Here is an 18,962-nt window from a genome sequence, read left to right on the forward strand (position 1 = left end):
TTCTGTTCCTGCGTTAGTTTGCTTAGGATAATGGCCTCCTGCTGCATCTGTGTTGCTGCAAAGGACATGATTTCTTTCTTTTTTATGGCTGCATTGTATTCCATGATGTATATGTACCACATTTTCTTAATCCAGTCCATCATTAATGGGCATCTTGGTTGATTGCATGTCTTTGCTGTTGGGAATGATGCTGCAGTGAACATAAGAGTACATGTGTCTCTTTGGTAGAACAATTTATTTTCCTTTGGGGATATAACCCAGTAGTGGGATTGCTGGGTCAAATGGTAGTTCTGTTTTAAGTTCTTTGATAAATGTCCATGCTGCTTTCCACAGTGGCTGAACTAAATTTACATTCCCCCCAACAGTGTATAAATAAGCATTCCTTTTTCTCCCCAACCTCGCCAACATCTCTTGCTTTTTGACATTTTCATAATAGACATTCTGACTGGTATGAGATGGTATCACATTGTGGTTTTGATTTGTATTTCTCTGATGATTGGTGATGAGCCTTTTTTCCTATATTTGTTTGCTGCGTGTATGTTTTCTTCTGAGAAATATCTGTTCATGTCCTTTTCCCATCTTTTAATGGGGTTATGTTTGTTGAATTAGGTTGCTTATCAATTCTGGATATTAGACCTTTGTCCAATGCATAGTTTGTGAATATTTTCTCCCATTCTGTTGGTAGTATTCTTCAGTATTGGCAAAAGCATTTATCTTCTGGAGAAATCGATTGGGAAGAGGCTAATGTCACTGATTCCTTAATAGTGTTCTTCCTTATACTATTACTAGGGTTGGTGCGTTTTCATTGTTTGTCTTTTGTTTATTTGTTTTTGTATTTTAAGGACAGATATTTGGATGAGTTTTATATATATTTAAGAAGCTCAGTTAAACCTATGTAACAGTATATTACTATTTTTATTTTTAGAATATATTAATAACTTATATTGGAATGGTCTTTGGTGGAGATTATATTTTCACGTGGACAAACTTCATTGGTTTAAATATCAGGTAAGTAAAAATATTTAATTAAATTGCAAAATCAGAATTGGATATTCAAATAGTGTCACAATAAGGTTAGGCTATTAAATTAATGGAACATTTATTCATTATTAAACATATGTGGAGTGACTTCTATGTGCTACATATTTAATGTCTCTACATAATGCTTTTTAAGAAGCAGGGAGAGGTCGGGCATAGTGGCTTATACCTATGATCCCAACACTTTGGGAGGCTGAGGTGCACAGATTGCTTGAGCCCAGGAGTTTGAGACTAGTCTGGGCAATATTGTGAAACCCCGTCTCTACAAAAAAAATGAAAAAATTACCTGGGTGTGGTGGTGGACATTAGGACTGTTGTTCCCTGGCCATGGGGTTGCTATATTGAAAGCATTTTTAGTGTATATTTTTGGAATGGATATCTCATTGTCAGGGGCTAATGAATATGTCCATGACTGTAGGTTTAGGAGAAGTAGACTGTGTTTGCCTTGCTTTTGAAGATCAAAAGTGGATCAGAGCAGATAAAGTAGATTTAGTAGATTCAATAGATTTGGAAGCAATTTGGCACATTCCAGTCAGATTTGCAGTATTCTAACAAGGCCCCTATCTCAGGAACTGTAACTTTGTCTTTTTCTTCTGGTGTCTCCCAGCCGTGTCTGCCACAGAGGTCTCTGTGAGTTAAGAGTTGGTAGTGCCACTTTGGGAGGCTGAGGCGGGCAGATCACAAGGTCAAGAGATCGAGACCACCCTGGCCAACATGGTGATACCCCGTCTCTACTAAAAATACAAAAATTAGCTGGATGTGGTGGCAGGCACCTGTAGTCCCAGCTACTCAGGAGGCTGAGGCAGGAGAATCGCTTGAACCCAGGAGGCGGAGGTTGCAGTGATCCGAGATTGTGCCGCTGCACTCCAGCCTGGCAACAGAGTGAGACTCCGTCCCAACAAAATAAAACAGTTGGTAGTGCTGTTGTTTGAAGATTAGACAGATGGAAAATTGCTTGAAAATTTTTTAAAAGGCATAAACTTAGGCTTGCATAATGACTGTACCTTATTTTCAATATGCATGTTTTAACTTTTTAAAAGAAAAATCTTGTTGACCAGTACTAATACCAGGGGTTCTACTTTTTAAAAATGAATATTTAGGATGATCTAATGTATTAACACCAATTTCGTAGTACTAGAAGGTATCAACTTTAATGTGAATATTTATGGGGCCAATAGACTAGTTAAAGGGTCTCTGTTTGAAGTAGTAGAAGATCCTGATTTAGGATCATTTGGTAGTGTTGTATAAAAAGTCAGATATAACCCCTCTCCCCTTCAAATCTGGGCTTTTCCTCATTTTCCCTTTCCCTTCCTTCTAGTTTTCCCCTTCCCCAAAGCTGCTAGAGAGCAAATTATAGTTCCTTTCCAAAGCGTTTACTCATCACTGCGTAACACATGGTATGCTCGTTGATGAATATTCAGTTCTCTTCAGGTGGTTCATGAATTGCCCTTTCTGAAAATCTATATTTGATAATGATTGAGTCAGTAATAAAGATGAAATTAAAAATATTTTATTGTTGCCTCAAGTTACAACCATGTGGCAATAGTGTGCCCCCTCTTTCATAATGTTACATCTCCTTGCTCTGTGGTCTGAATGTTTGTGTTCCCCCAGTTTGTTGAACTCTCAACTCCCAAAGTGATGGTATTAGGAGGTAGGGCTTTGGGAGGTGATTAGGTCATGGAATTGGCAACCTCATGAATGAGATTAGTGCCCTTATGTAAGAGATCCCAGAGCATGATGAGAAGATACTGTCTGTGAACCAGAAAGAGAGCCCTCTCTAGACATTGAACCTGCCTTAATCGTAGACTCCCCAGCCTCTAGGACTGTGAGAAATAAATTTCTGTTGTTTATAAGCCACCACTTATGGTATTTTGTTATAGCAACCCAAATGGAGTAAGATGTTTATAATTATAGTGCCTTACCTTTTGTCAGCAGTACATCTCCCCTCTGGTTCTGAGTGTCAGGGCTGACAGGGAAGGTAGGGGAGAAGAGAATGAAGAGAAGATTATCCGTGTAATCTCATTTAATCCTCAGACAAGCTTAGATAGATAACATTATTCTTATTTGATGAATACAGAAATAGATTAATTAATTTGCCCAGGGTCACATAGCTAGTGTAGATTGAACATCTATGATCCAAAATGCTCCAAAATCTGGAATTTTTGAATGATAACAGGATGATCAAAGGAAATGCTCTTTGGAACACTTCAGATTTGAGATTTGGATGCTTGACTGGTAAGTATAATGCAGATATTCCAAAATTTGAAATTGGAAACCCTTCTGGTCCCAAGCATTTTAGATAAGAGATACTCAACCTATAGTACATTCAGGATTTGAACCAAGACCTAACTGTAGAGTCAGTGTTTTTTCAATACACTGACTATGCTGGGAATATAGGGTCTGGAATTATCATTAGGGCTAAGCCTGGAATAAATTACAGGACATTCTTCGTCTTCTTCTATCCTGTGCTTCCCCAGTATTCCTGTCCAGTTTAAATAGGGTTAATATGAACATCAAAGATCATCTTAACAGGAAAAATAAGAAAGCATTTTTATTTTTTAGGTTGTTGTGGGAAGGGGAAGCTAGAGGAAGGTAGGATGAAAGAAAGGAGAGGTAGCCCTTCTACTTTGTTTTGGGGTGGGTTTGGAGGCAAAGGGAAATTGACTGTCATGTGGGTGGATGTACATGTGAACCTTAAAGAACTTTTAGCTTCAGTCAAAAAAGACTTCAGTAAGCCATCTTCTTGGGTCCAGGCCAGCTACCAGGGAAGTAGTCTACTTGAGGGACTAGAAAAACCAGAAAAGTTTCTAGGAGAGTCATATCAAATTCCAGAAAAAATTAAATGGGAAAAAGCTGCTAGATGAAGGAAAAGATGAAGCTCTATGAACATTGGCATAAGAATTGGGTTGATGCTAGGCGCGGTGGCTCACACCTGTAATCCTAGCTCTTAGGGAGGTAGAGGTGGGAGGATAGCTTGAGCCCAGGAGTTCACGACCTGCCTGGGCAATATAGCGAGACCCCATTTTCCACAGAAAGGGGGGGAAAAAGACAAAAAAAAGTGTAAGAATTGGGTTCATGGGGCCCCCTTTCCTCAAGTGGGGTGATAGGGGATACTCAGTTCAGCAGTTACTTATTGTGTTGCTAAAAAGTGTCAGGCCAATTGCAAGAGACTCTGTACAGCTAAAAGAATTAAGGCCATGGGAAATTAAAAGATGATAAGGACAAAGTGAGGATGGATAACTAGTATTCAGTGGCACAAGGGTCATAAGGGAGGCAGCAGTTGGAGTGGAGAAAGACTGACCTAGGTTGTATTCTGGTCCATCATTAGGATGCTTTGTGACCCTGAGCAATTTATCTTATGACTCTGGGACTTTCCTCATCTATAAAATGGACACCTTGGTGGGATATTGTACCTTGCAGGAATATTGCAAAAACAGGAAATGTATATAAAATGCTTGACAAGTAGACTTTAATAATTTGATTGCTCTTAAGTGCCGTGAGGTGCAGATGAGGAAAAGGAAGAATCTGGTTGGGAAGGTTAAATTGAAAAAGGCTTTATTTTGGGTTGATTGGAGTCTCAGAGAATGGCTAGTATTATGCGAGTGTGTGCAGTAAAGAACAAGCGCCAGTGCCTGATCCTGCTTTCTTCCTAGTGGGAACAAGAGCTAGGCGTCTCTCACCCTTCTGCAGCTGGTCTGGGGCTGATGTCAGAGCCCAGAGGAGAACAGAACTAATTTCAAATAAGCAACAAGTTCATGAGTCAAGTGGTTAAGCAGAAGATGAGGGCCAAAACCAGGGCAGAAGAATTGGAGCCCAGGTCAGGCATCCAGCTGGCTGGAATCCGAGGGAGTCCTGGGTGGCAGTCTCAGTGGAAGAGCCAGGGAGGACAGGGCAGGAGTGGTCGGATCTGTGAGCTCCTCCAGACTACTTTCCACTTAGTGAATCGGGTAGGAGGCTGTGTATCCTAGGTGAGTTTGAGGTCCCCACAGAGAATGGAGCAAGTAATCATTGTCACCAAAGAGGGATCCTTCCTGGTGGTAGGTGCGATGGATAAGTGAGGGGTACCAGCAACCACCTGTCATAGGCTGATGGCCCAGATGATAAGTTCCCCACTGTGAACTTGCTTTTAGTCAGAGAAAAATCAGCTCTGTGAATCTCCTAGGGTCTGCATATTTAACTAATTTGGGATGTTTCCTATTAATGCCTATTTTTCGAAATGCAAAAAAATACAAGTAAAAATTTACCTGTAATGTCAGCATCCAGCTGTAACCACTGTTAATATTCTTGGTGTGTTCCTTTCAGACTTTTGTCTATTCCAGTGCATATTGATATACATACTCATGTTCATTTAAATAAAATGGGATTAGACAATGCTTGATGTTTTATGATATATTTTCTCATAAAAATTTAAGCTGTCTTACAAAATTTAATGTGTCAATGCCTGTTTTTATTTTATACCATTTTAATAGATGCATAGTACTTCATTGTATGAATTTCCCCACTGTGAAACTTTACCCTTCATCTAATTTTTTGGTGTAAGTTTTTTTACCGAGTAGAATGTTTACACTAAAACCCTCCCTTCCTCCATCTCTGATAGTGGCTTTCTGTTTTGCAGCATTGCTGGGAGCCTGGTGTATTCCTATATCACTTTCACTGAAGAGCAGCTGAGCAAACAGTCAGAGGCTAATAACAAGCTGGACATTAAGGGGAAAGGAGCAGTGTGACCAGAGGATTGCTTCATCTGATACGTAGGCCTAAGTTTTTAATCAACTCAGAACACTGGCAGTTCCTACACAGACACTGAGGTGTCTTGATTATGGAGGAAATAACCATTCCTTTGCACTTGTACAATCTGAGGATTGATTGCTGCCTTTTAAAATTTTATGAAGAGAGAAACTTATAATTGACTCTATTTTAAATACGTTGTTTGAATTAATTTATATCAGACTGGAAAAGGTACTGGGCTTTTTAATTTATTTTTCTTCTATGCCGACAATGAAACATCAGTGTTTTGGAAGTATTTTATTTCATAATTTGATATCCAGGTGTCCCTGAGAGCTGCATATGTAATGTTTGCCAACTGGAGCTTCATCATTCAAATTGTTGCTGCATCTGGAGGCAGTTTAGCCTTTCCTCTGCTGGAAATGCAGACAAATATGTGAAATTTCTCTTCTTTGAATCTTATTTCTTATGATTGCATTGTCTTCATCATATCATTCCATTTGCCAAGGAAAACAACTTTGGCACTATAAAAATATGTGGGGCTTTGAAGTGTATTGCTATCTATGTTGGCTTCCCTGACTTTCATAGGATGAGCAGAGTGCATTCCTTGAAAACATGTTCGTTTTTTGTTGTGTAGAATGGGGATAATGAAGGGGGTGAGAAAGTAGGCCTTTTACTAATTTTTCATCTATTTGATTTATTGATTCAACTAAAATGTTTTAAGTATATGTGCCAGGCATTGTGCTAAATGCTGGGGATACAGAGATGTTTGCAGAGGTAGTTGAAACATCTCACTCCTGCCATAGTGACTCAGGTAAGGTTGAGAATTTAGCTCTGTTAATCCATTCAGAAGATGTCACTAGGAGTAAGTTGTTTCAGCACTCAAAAGCCGCAAATCTGTAAATTGGATTAAAAACACCTGCCCTGCCTACCCCGCAATAGTGTGAATCCAAATGCTGCAATGTGAGATGAGGTACAAGTAAAGAGCTGTGTTTTGTAAACCAGTGCAGCTCAGCATTGACTCCCTCTCTAAGTGAAAATTGCAGACAGGCAAGTCTGTTTTCCCTTGCCTCCTTCCTTTGGGTTTGGTTGCTCTTTGGATGAATATGATGAGGTCCCACATTTCTGAATTTATTGGTTTGAGGGGAAAGGCTGGTTAGACGTCTTCGTATTGTCAATGGTTGGTTTTTCTCTGGCAGTGTCAGTGTTAGAGCTATCATCTTCCTTCTTAAATGGCATGAGCAATGAGCAAACTTCCCTCCTTTCAACATTCTCACCTACATCATTTGCCCCTTGGCTCACCTACTGAGCTTGCCAACTTCTCTCAAAACCAATGCTGCATTTTGGGAGAGCAGCTGTGAATGGGCACTGCCTAAATTGCCTCTTGGGGTAATCTGGAGGGTGGAGGTGTCAACTCAAACATAATCCTATGACTTGACTCAGAGATATCCATTGACTTTGAGGATTAGTGTGTTTGCTCAGGCCAGTTGTACAGCCAGTGTGCAAGAGATTTGGTACCTTTGCACTAATGCACACACCAGTGTCTATTTCATTGGGTTTGGAATCCACTGGACTCTGTTGACCTAAACAGTTAGGGTTTTGATTTTTTTTTGATATGCAAATTTATATTGAGATCATTTTCATATTCCTGTCTTTTTCTTTTGGTTTGTCTTTACTAAAGCTTGGCTGGTGGTGCTGTGTCCCTAGAATTATCCCTGCAACCAAGTCCCAAGTTACAAGCTTCATTAAGAGCCTTAGACTCACTTTTTTCTAGCATCTTCTGACCTGAGAAAATTCCACTGGGAGTAAAGGATAGTATCTTGTGTCATATGGGTCTTACTCTCCCTATTTTACCAATGAGAAAACAAAACTCAGAGAAAGATGACTTGCTAATACTTCAAACCCATGTCCTTTTTATTGAACTATGCTGCCATTTAATTAACTGCCCTTCCCCTCTGAGGGAGTAAGGAAACAGATCCTGAGTTCACTTGAGCACTTTCAAAAAAGCAAGCAGTTGATTGAATTTGGTGTCAGAGAGGAGCATACTTTGCAAATCAGGAAGAGTGACAGGTTACCCTGTCCTGGAACCCTTATCCCACTTCCAGGCTGACTTTGGTTGATAATGCACTTCTGGCTGTAAATGTTGCCAACACTTCCTGGTTTTGCTTAGGTACAGTGAAAGGGCATAGTGAGAGCTATTTTTAGTGATTCTGTTCCTTCTGTCAGCAACATGAAGGAGGGACGTTTGAATAATTTTTGTTGTAGAATATTTCTTCATGAAAGGCTTTTGGGTGCCTTTAACAGGTGTTGGGCTAGAGCCCCACCAGGAGTTGAACTGCCTCTTGGGGGTCAGGTTCCCTAGGAGATCTGTCACCTCTTCAGGAGTATTTGAGAACTTTGTGTAATTACAGCTTCACTAAATGCACGTGACAGGCTTCTGTGCCTTGGGAGCCCTGGCTTATGCTGAAACTTCTGGCTGACCAGAGCAGTACAGAAGCTTCTGCCCTGTCTGTGTTCTGCTTCCTGGATGCATCCTTCAGCCGCTAACCAGCATTGCAAGATGGAGCAGGGTGAACAAGCTGGAGACAGAATAGTCTTTTGGAGTTTGTGTTTTGATTATTGCAGGCGTGTTATAATATACTGGTGATTTACCTGGTACTGTGGCACCTCCCAGAAAGTCTGGTTTTTGCCCCATGTTTGATATTTACTAGGCAGAAATTCTTTGTCCTGTTAACTGCCTCCTGGGAGAAAAAGAGGCAATACAGAGTTAAATCCTTAATTTGCCCACTGAGACAGATGAGCTGTGGTATTCCAAAAGACAAATTCTATGACTAGTGGCTCCTGTTCAATGTAACTGAGACCCTGTTTGGCCAGTCTGGTTCTAGTCAAGGCTTAATGGATTGAAATAACCCTAGTTGGCCAGGCTACACATTGCCAACATGTCCCGTTGAGTTTTAATTGCCTCATGTGGCTGTGGACTTTATGAGTCAATCATTTGTAGGCTCCAGTTTGCACCTAGTTTTTTTTTTTTTTTTTAAAGTGCATTTACACGCTTTTGGTAGTCCTGTTTTATCAAGAATCCGTGGAGGGTTTTGGTCAGTACAGCTGGTGCAGGATCCTCACGGAGAAACAGCGGAGTTTCACATTGAATTGGTTTGAAATGGCACCCCAGGACTTTGGGCCTGCCTTACTTGATAGCCTCGTTCAGTGAGCAGAGATTTAGTGAGCAGCTGTTGTATGCCAAGTATTTTGCTAAGCTCTGGAAAAAAGATAAACGAGACATGGTTCTTGCTTTCAAGGAGTGTGTAATTCTTTAGCCAGATATGGAAACCTGGACCCTGAGTGGGAGAAAGGAGACAGATGAAAGGAGTCCGTGATTTTGTAACCAAGAGCTGCCTGCATGGTTATGAGTATCACTGATTTTAGGGACGCCCCACAGAGCTAAAGCATTTTTTTAATCTGAGAGGACTTTTGTAACTCATATTAGTTAATCTTCTAGCTCTGAGATAGCAACACAGCTCTTAGAATTCTGTAAGTAGCTTGAGGCCTCCTCCTCTACTGTACATGTTCTTGCTTTCCCAAAATTGTAAGTTTGGTTTTTCCTATGAACAAGACTGTAATTGATTTTTCTCTCCCTGAGGAAAAAAGTTTGGAATAAATGAGACATGGATATGAAACTACTTAGCACAATGCCTGGTACATATTAGGCCCTCAGCAAATGTGGCTACCATGTCATTATTTCATGGTGAGACTCAAGGCAAAACAAGATTCTTAATTTATGCTCCGTAAATGCTAGAGGCTTGGGCAATATGGTCTATCCTGAAAAACAGGACCCTGTGTCTCATTGCCTCTAGAATCCTTAGGTAGCAGTTTCTGTTCACTGTCTTTTCTTTTTTAAAAATATCTGCTGGACACAATTACGGCCATTACATGATGCAGGTGATTCTACCTATTTTTAAAAAAGAACAAAATTGCTTTTATATTGTGACGGTACATTTTAATAAAGGAAAATTATTTTCTTCCCCCTACTCCCCCTCCTTTTTTAAAAAAAATAAAATAAAATGAAGAAGGTCTTGCTCTGTCGCCAGCCAGGCTGGAGTGTAATGGTGTAATCATAGCAGCTCACCACAGTCTCAAACTCCTAGGCTCAAGTGATCCTCCTGCCTTAGCCTGCTAAGTAGCTACGACTATAGGCATGTGCCATTACGCCTGGCTCGTTTCTTCCTTTTTTTTTTTTTTTTTTTTTTCTGGTAAAGACAGGGTCTCACTGTGTTGCCAGACTGGTCTCAAACTCCTGGCCTCTAGTAACCCTTCTGTCTCAGCCTCCCAAAGTGCTGGGATTACAGGTGTGTGCCACATGTCCGGCCAGGAAAATTATTTTCTATCTTAAAGAAAGATAGTTACATTTTAGAATGTCAATTCAGTTAAATCTTTCTCAGTTTTTACCTTTAGATGGCTCCTGGAAAGACCAGCATTCCTTTTCCCCTCTCTGAATTGAAAGCACTTGACCCCATGCTGCCCCTGCTTCCAGGCCTGTCTCAGTTGTCATATATTGTGAGTCCCTGGCACCATTACTGTTTTCTAAGCCAGTCTTCTAGGTCTTACTTTCAGGATGCTGCTTCATGGTATGAGGATATAGTTTACAGTGTTGTAGTTTTTTTTTTTTTTTTAAAGCTTTGTTCTTTGAAAATACTTTTTAAAAAGAAATCTACTGGTTAGATTTATTGTCTCACAAAGATGTTTTTAGAGATTTTTTTTTCACAAATGTTTTCTTTCTCATGCTGATGATCAACTGATTTTTGTCTACAGGTGTTAGCTTCTCACAGTATTTTTTCATTTTAGAGTCTATTTACCAAATGAGCATTTTTAGTGTTAAAAGGTACTGAGGAATTGAGGTATGTAAATCAGGTGACATAAACATGAAAATTATGTGCCTAAATATTTTTGTAATGGTGTAAAATAAATACTTTTTCCTGAAAACAAGTATTAAAATTCCTTTGTAACTGCATACAGAGACTAATCCAGAGCCAGAAGTCTGCCCATATTTTAGAGGTTGGCATCCTGTTAGTTGATTGAGACTCCGTATGTAGAAAATACTGTTTTATATACAAATGCTTTTATGAATCGTACGTATGACTGAATATCCAGTGTCTTGTGGCATACTTGTGGTAAATTAGAAGGAAAGAAGTGCTAATCTTTCTGTTTTCAGGGTATTTCAACTGCATTATCAGGTTTCCAAGCTCCTGAGTAGCTTTACTCATCAAGTAGAGGCATTTTGGTACAAGCAGACTCAGCAGAGGTGGAAGCACATTAAGGTGTGTCAGAGGGAGAAGCATATTAAACCTTTTTTAAAGAAAAAGATGTGGTAAAATACACATAAAATATACCATCTTAGACATTTTTAAGCATACAGTTTAGTAGTGTTACATATATTCACATTGTTGTTCAACCAATCTCCAGAACATTTCCTTGCAAAATTAAAACTCCATACCCATTAAACAGAAACTCACCATTTTCCCCTCACCTCAGTCATCGATAACCACCATTCTTTATGTTTCTATGAATTTGACTACTCTAGGTATTTTATATAAGTGGAATCGTACCATATTTGTCTTTTTGTGGCTGGCTTATTTCACATAGCATAATGCCCTTGATGTTATTCCATGTTGTGTAACATATGTCAGAATTTCCTTCCTTCTTAAGTCTGAATAATATTCCATTGTATGTGTACCATTTTGTTTATCCAGCCTTTGGTTGATGGGTACTTGGGTTGCTTCTACCTCTTGGCTATTGTGAATAATCCTGCTATGAACATGGGTGTACAAATACTTTTCAAGATCGCACTTTTTTGTGTGTGTTTTTTTAGACAGAGTTTCACTCTTGTTGCCCAGGCTGGAGTGCAGTGGCACCATCTTGGCTCACTGCAACCTCTATCTACTTCCCGGGTTCAAGCGATTCTCCTGCCTTAGCCTCCGGAGTGACTGGGATTACAGGCATGCACCACCACGCCCATCTAATTTTTATATTTTTAGTAGAGATGGGGTTTCATCATGTTGGTCAGGCTGGTCTCGAACTCCTGACCTCAGGTGATCCACCTGCCTCTGCCTCCCAAAGTGTTGGAATTACAGGCATGAGCCACTGTGCCCAGCCAAGATCCCACTTACTTTTCTTTTGGGTATATACTCAGAAGTGAAATTGCTGTATCATATGGTAATTCTGATTTTTTTGAGAAACCACTAGACTGTTTTCCATTATGGCTGGCCCATTTTAGAATCCCACCAAGAGTGCACAAGGGTTCCAGTTTCTCCACATCCTCACCAACGCTTGTTATTTTCTGTTTTTCAGATTGTAGACATCCTAATGGATGCGATATGATAATCTTGTTCTGGTTTTGATTTGTATTTTCCTAATGATTAGTGATGTTGAGCATCTTTTCATATGCTTGAGGTGATGTTTAGTTGTAAGAATTCTTTATATTCTGGATTTTAACCCCCTTAGATATATATGTCTAAGGATATATATATATATATATATTTTTAACAGTAACATATAATATATAAATAACAATACTTATATTATTAAATTAATATATATATTTAAGGATATATATATTTAACAGCTTTCCTCCTGTTTTCTAAGAATTTTGTAATTTTATGTCTTAAATTTAGATCTTGAATATATTTTTGATTTCTGTATATGTTGTAAATACATATTTAACCCCTTTAGATATAGGGTATCTGCATATATATACAGATACATCTTTATACATCTCTGTATCTGTGTGTGTATATATACACACACAGATATATCTATATCTAAAGGGGTTATATATATATATATATATTTTTTTTTTTTTTTTTTTTTAACACAGGGTCTCACTCTGTCACCCAGGCTGGAGTGCAGTGGCATGATCACAGCTCACTGCAGCCTCAATTTCCTGGGCTCAAGAAATTCTCCTACCCTAGCCTCCTGAGTAGTGGAGTAGAGGTGCATACCACCACACCCAGCTAATTTTTTTGTAGAGATGGGGTTTTGCTATTGCTGCCCAGGCTGGTCTCAAACTCCTGGGCTCAGGCAATCTGCCTGCCTGGGTCTCCCAAAATGCTAGAATTCCAGGTTTAAGGTGCTGTGCCCAGCCCCTTTATCAGATATATTATTTGCAAATACTTTCTGTCATTCCACAGGTTACCTTTTCACTCCTTTGATTATATCCATTGACTTTGATGCACAGCAAAGTTCTAAATTTGTATGTAGTCCAGTTATTTACTTCTGCTCTTGTTGCCTGTGCTTTTGGTGGCATATCCAAGATATGCTGCCAAATCCAATGTGAGTTTTATAATTTTACGTCTTAAATTTAGATCTTGAATACATTTTGAGTGAATTTGTGTATATGTTGTAAAGTAAGGGTCCAACGTCATTCTTTTGCATGTGGATATTTCATTTTCCCAACACCATTTGTTGAAGAGATTGTCCTTAACACATGTGTTTTAATCAACTTTAAAAAACCCTCTTAGAGTCTGATTTTTTTCTAATTTGTTGAAATTAGAATTCATCTTTTTGATAGCTTCTTGTCTCACTTGGCTTCCTTGAAGCATAGGCTGTCAGTATTGGGCAACGCTATAGATGATGCACTGCTCAGAGGAGAAAGCACAGAGCTAGTGCCATTGTGTACCCACAGTGGGTCAGCAGTTACCAGGTAACTTCAATTCTTCTTTCCTACAGTTCTCATCACTTGGGGCCTATGTATCCATTGGTTCATCCATCCATCAAGCCAGACTGAGTTCACTGGGGCCAGCACCCATCCTCTAGTAGAGGCCTGGCATCTACAGATGAAGCTCAGAGAGGCACACTTGCCTGGTGTGGTCAGGGAACCCGCATTCAAACCCCAATCAGTCTGACTTCAAACACCCTTGCTCTTCGCCACCATGCTAGGTTCTCGTTTCTCTTAAGTCTGTCTGTAATAGACTTGGCAGTACCAAACTCATCACCGCTCTATACTTGTCAAATGTTATTTTTCATTCATTGTTCACCCACTGTGGATTTAAAGCTTAAGCATGAGATGGTGGCTGGTTTAATCTGAGAAGGCAAAGCAGCCATGCTTTTCCAGCTGTGCTAAAAGTGCCCTCTTGTGGCAACACCTGCTTTTGGCAGCTAAATGATGGAAAGCAGTTTAAGAGGAAGGAAAAGCAGTATTTACTGAGGGCCGACTATGTGTTTTCACTGGGTTCGGGCTAAAATGTGCCTTCTCATATTTGGTCCTTCCAGCACTTTACTGGTGCATAAATGGTGGCTTTAGCCAGGCTTAGGAATTTGTCCAACTTCACTCACATGAGAAATGTAAACCTGGACTTTGATTCCAAAACCCCTTTCTTTCTGAAGAATATATTTCATATACCATCCCTCGTTGTTAGAGAAAGAAATAGGAGGGTTTCATCAAGAGTGCTTTATCATATCTGCCTATTTATCCTTCAGATAATTTTTTTCGGTGAATATTTTTGAGAACAATGTTCACAAATGATGACAGAATTATGAAAGTATAGCTGAGATATGCATATGAATGTATGGGAGGAGGAATTTCATTCCACCTGGGAATGGTAGGAAAGGTTTCCTTAGAGAAATGGCATTTGAGCTGATTCCTGAAAAACAACTAGGATTTGCCTGAGAAAATACTGGCGGGGACAGCCCACCCACCTTCTAGGGCCTCTGTCCCACTCCTTGACTGGAGTGCATCTTTCGTTATAGTACGTCCCCTCATCTCTGTGGGTCTTCCTTGACCAGCCTATCTGAAATAGGCTCCCCTGCCCTCACCACACCATGTTCTCTTCTCTCCCTTATTTCATCTCCATAGCACTTCAAGCTCTATGAAGACAGAGGTTTTGGTCTGGTTCTTTTTTTTTTTTTTTTTTTTTTAGCGTAGCAGGGCAGAAGCATGGCCTCATTTGCGTTTTAGAAAGATCACACCAGCTGCAGTATTTGGATTGTATACTGTAGGTCAGAGGTTGGCAAATTCAGATGTCTCACAGGGGCCAGGTGTGAATGCCTAGAGTGAGTGGTGGGGCTTGGGGTACATACCTGCTCAAAGGCATTGAAATAAAACAAAAAATCTGCCAGCTAGACTTAGCCCACTGGCTACCAGCGTGACTAAGTTGAACTACTGCAGATGAGATTTGCACTATGACAGGATCACTGGGATTGCTGCGTGGATGACTGTCAGGTGGGGATCACGGAAGGGCAGGACTGGAGGTGAATGCATCAGATAGAGCAGGCTGTTGTGCTAGTGAGAATGATGAGGTCCTAAAGTACAGTTGTTTCTTTTTACATAGAAAAGAAAAGGGATTTGAGTTATTTTAGGAATTAGAATTAACAGGTGATAAGACTGTTTCTCCTTTTTTAAAGTAAAGTTGTTTCTTCTTCTTCTTTTTTTTTTTTTTTTTTTTTTGCCTAAATGTGTCTTCAGGAGACCATTTTAACTTTGGGAACATTTTTTTAATTAAGCATTTTATTTAATTATTTTCAAGAAACCACCTTAAATACTTAATTAAAACTTGAGGCCTATATTGAAAACAGGTTTCCTGATAGTTTCCAGAACATTATTTGAAACACCTGTTTCCTCAACTAAGATTTAAAAATTTAATAATCCACTGTAGGATGCTGAATAGACTTCACCCATTATCACTTTGGATTTTTCTTCTTTTTTTTTTTCTTTTTGAGACAGAGTCTCGCTCCGTCGCCTAGGCTGGAGTGCAGTGGCACGATCTCGGCTCACTGCAACCTCTGCCTCCCGAGTTCAAGTGATTCTCTTGCCTCAGCCTCCCGAGGAGCTGGGGCTACAGGCTTGTGCCACCACGTCTGGCTAGTTTTTGTATTTTTAGTAGAGACAGGGTTTCATCATGTTGGCCAGGCTGGTCTCGAACTCCTGACCTCAAGTGATCCACCCGCCTCGGCTTCCCAAACTGCTAGGATTACAGGCATGAGCCACTGCACCTGGCCTGGATTTCTTACAATCTTATTGTTTTCATCATCCATCAGAATTACGAGTTCAGCTTCTCTCTGGATCAAACTGGCAGTTCTCAGGGTGCTGCGGCGCTAATAGTGACAAAGTAGACTTAAGATGGCCATGTGACACTGGCAGTGAAACTAATCTCACCGGAGTCGTCAGGTGAACGGAACCTTTCCCTAAGGGCTCATGGCCCACCTGTGCTAGGGCTGAGAGTCCAGTGCTGGACATGGCCATCCCACCTAATGAACATCTAAGCATGCATGCTTGCAAACCTAAATGTTTTTAAAGCTGATTTTGATCTGCCAATACAAGAATGCTGATTGTCCTGCATTTTAGGTAAGCCAGTAAGTTTTGATCCAATTATTTTAACTTACAAAACATAATGGTGTACTTTCACCTAACCTCAGTGCTTTCCGAGTATAAAAGCAGGAGGAACGTTTTTGAGGTGACTAACTTATGTTTCCAAGAGTTTTCCAAAAAGGTAATATTTGAAGTGTAGCAAGAAACAGAGTGCCTGCTATACCACAGTAAAAATACATTTATTGAGCCATTTTTACATGCTACACATTTTTTTTTAGCACCTTGTGTATTGACACATTTTAATCCTCTAAACAATCCTTTAAAGTTAGTCCTAGTGTTGTTTTAGAGGTGAAACAAGCATGGGAAAGTTTTATTGTTGGACAGTGGCATTTGTGAGACAGTCTTTGCTTAGAATATAAATTTGCCTTTCTGTAAAGCCTATCTTTTTCTCTGAGGTCATGGAGCTTCCTAGAACAAGCAGTAAAGTATATGATGTTTGAGGGTGAAAGAAACGTCACAGTACATATTATTTTATATCAAAATATATCTGAGTCCCCATCTTGCCACCTACCAGGAAATTCAGTCCCAGTTCTTTGCTAAGGTTACACAAGATCAAGGAGAATTGCCTGTGCGCAGAAGATACAAGAGGGACTCTTGTCTTCAGTCCATCATGGTCACTGCTGAACTCCTTAGTGACCAACTCTTAAGATGTCCTTTGAAGGCAGATGGAACAACAGATTGCAAACTTTGCCCTGGTAATAGTTTCTACTACTGGAAGTTCCAGTGCATAGAGTCCAACCTGTTTTGTACTCCATGTAGTTATTCCTCTGATGTCTTTCTAGAGAATGAAGCTCACATTCCTGCCATTCTCAGAGCCTACTAACGTCTTTTTTGCAACTGGGGGAATTTCTCTTTTCTAGAGTTCAGAGTTGTGGGAAAAAGCTAGGAGAAAGATTGTTTGCAAGCAACATGTTTTCTATTCTACAACACACATCTTCCCTAAACACAAAGACCTGACTTAGAAAAATAGGTAAAATCCAGATCATTGGAAAGAGCAAGTCTTACAACTTCTCAAGGTAGCTCAGTTTTATTTGTAAATTGGGGAAAATAACGTTGTGAAGATTGTTTTATAATTAGTGCTGTGCTTTTAACAGCAATCACTTAACAATGGTAGATAATATTTGCAATAGACTTGTTTTATCTGCCTAATAGTCTTTCTCTGTGACCAGCCTATTTTCCTTTTGAGGGAATGCATCTTCCCCAACTGTTGTAGCCAAATAAACCCAAAGGGTGCTGCCATCTTATGATGAAGACCTACCTGCCTAACCGCAAAGACAAGTTGGGTAAAGGGTAGCTAATAGTATCCTACTTTTCTGGCCATCGGGATTGACTGGACAAGGGTTAAGCCCATGGCTCTAGCCATGAATACGTGTGAGCCATTCAGTGCCATGAAGGAAAAGGATACAGGCATCCGACATTGTCAAAGAAGCTCAGTCTAAAGTTGTTGAACCTCGGACAAGTCATTTTTCCATTTTCTGCCTTGGATTTTCCCTTCTGTAAGACAAGAGGATTGAGTGAGAGATTCCAGAAGGACCGCATCCGGGCTTTGGCAGCCTATTCTCACTCACCTGCTTCATTTATAGGCTTCCGGTTGCTCTGCAGCAGGCTCAGAGTGTGCAAGGTTCTGTTGTTGCTCCTATACAGGTTAGAGTGCACCTGCTAATTTGTCTCTGCCAGTTATGTAAAAAGTAAAGGCAGTTGGGACCAGCTGCCAAGTGAGCACCAGCAAAAATTTGAAAGCCACTACAAGTTTGCAATTCTGAAATCCACAGGGCTCTGAAAACAAAGCTTTTTCTTGTCGAATTTGGCTACAAAATCTGACCTGAAATTCATGTCAATACATTTTATTGTGGCCATATATCCAGCCATAGGTTTGTTCGAGAATGTGCTGTGATGTGTTTTGAAATACCGCTAGCCACAAGGGTTTTGGATAAGGGATTGTAGACCTGTACTATTACCTACCTGATCATTAGCCAGCACTCTCTAGGGACAAAATATTTTCCCTGTAAGGTATCCCATTTACAATCTCAACAGACCTACTGGCACATTGGTATCATCCTTATTTTACAGATGGCCAGTTTAGAGGTTTTGCTTACCACAGATTATACAGTAACGGCCAGATGAAGAGGAGAAATCTTGAAACGTGGCTGAATTTGGATGAGTGGGTATGGAAAAAGGTGGTATGATATAAAAAAAAAGCTGTAAATATTTTGATTGGGAGGATTCTGAATAAAATAATATTTTAGGCTATCCCTTGGTTGAAATGGAGGAAAAAATGAGGTATAGTTGGAGATAAGGAAATGCAAGGCCAGGTACTGTGGGCTTTCACTCCTTGTTCTGGAATATTTAGAAGGACTAATAAACATTAATGTGGCTCCAAGCATCAGATGAAGCCACTGCTTTCCCCATTGAACTTATAGGATATACCTTATGAAGACTAGCATGGATATAAATGACAGTGGTTCAGAAACACTTCCTAAGTTTGTCACATAGATGATGAGTTGACTTTTTGACAAACTTTAGGGATGAAAATAAAGGGCTCTGATACTGCTAGTATTCATGCCACAAAAATGGGACTGTGACTCTCTGTGGAACCCAGAGGGCAACTGGGACTCAGGCTAGCAATGTGGTCACTGACATCTATGTAATTGTTCCTTCTCTTCTCCCCAGCCTCCCCCAAATCAACAGGCTTTAGAGTGGGAGAATGTGTAGGTATAGGATTACACAAGCAATGGGAGATGCTGTTTTCCATAATTTAACCAGGCAACCCTTTGAAGAAAGAAAAGTTTTCAAAAATCCTAGAGTCGGAGCTCCCCCAAAAAGCAAGTAAAATGGTACCCTC

The 18,962-nt window shown here is 40.0% G+C and overlaps 1 protein-coding gene across 1 annotated transcript in view; it reads left to right on the forward strand.

Moving 5' to 3' along the window:
• The window catches only part of SLC35D1 (solute carrier family 35 member D1), a 54,754-nt gene extending 44,014 nt beyond the window's left edge, over positions 1–10,740 (forward strand). Inside the window, exons 11-12 of the mRNA XM_004025935.5 lie at positions 926–1,008; positions 5,654–10,740. Of these exons, the coding sequence (XP_004025984.1) occupies positions 926–1,008; positions 5,654–5,762 (192 nt within the window). The 3' untranslated portion in view covers positions 5,763–10,740. The remainder of the gene's footprint in view (positions 1–925; positions 1,009–5,653) is intronic.
• The last annotated feature ends 8,222 nt before the right edge of the window (positions 10,741–18,962 follow it).

The sequence above is a fragment of the Gorilla gorilla genome, chromosome 1 (genome assembly GCF_029281585.2).
Source record: "Gorilla gorilla gorilla isolate KB3781 chromosome 1, NHGRI_mGorGor1-v2.1_pri, whole genome shotgun sequence".
Lineage (NCBI taxonomy): Eukaryota > Metazoa > Chordata > Mammalia > Primates > Hominidae > Gorilla > Gorilla gorilla.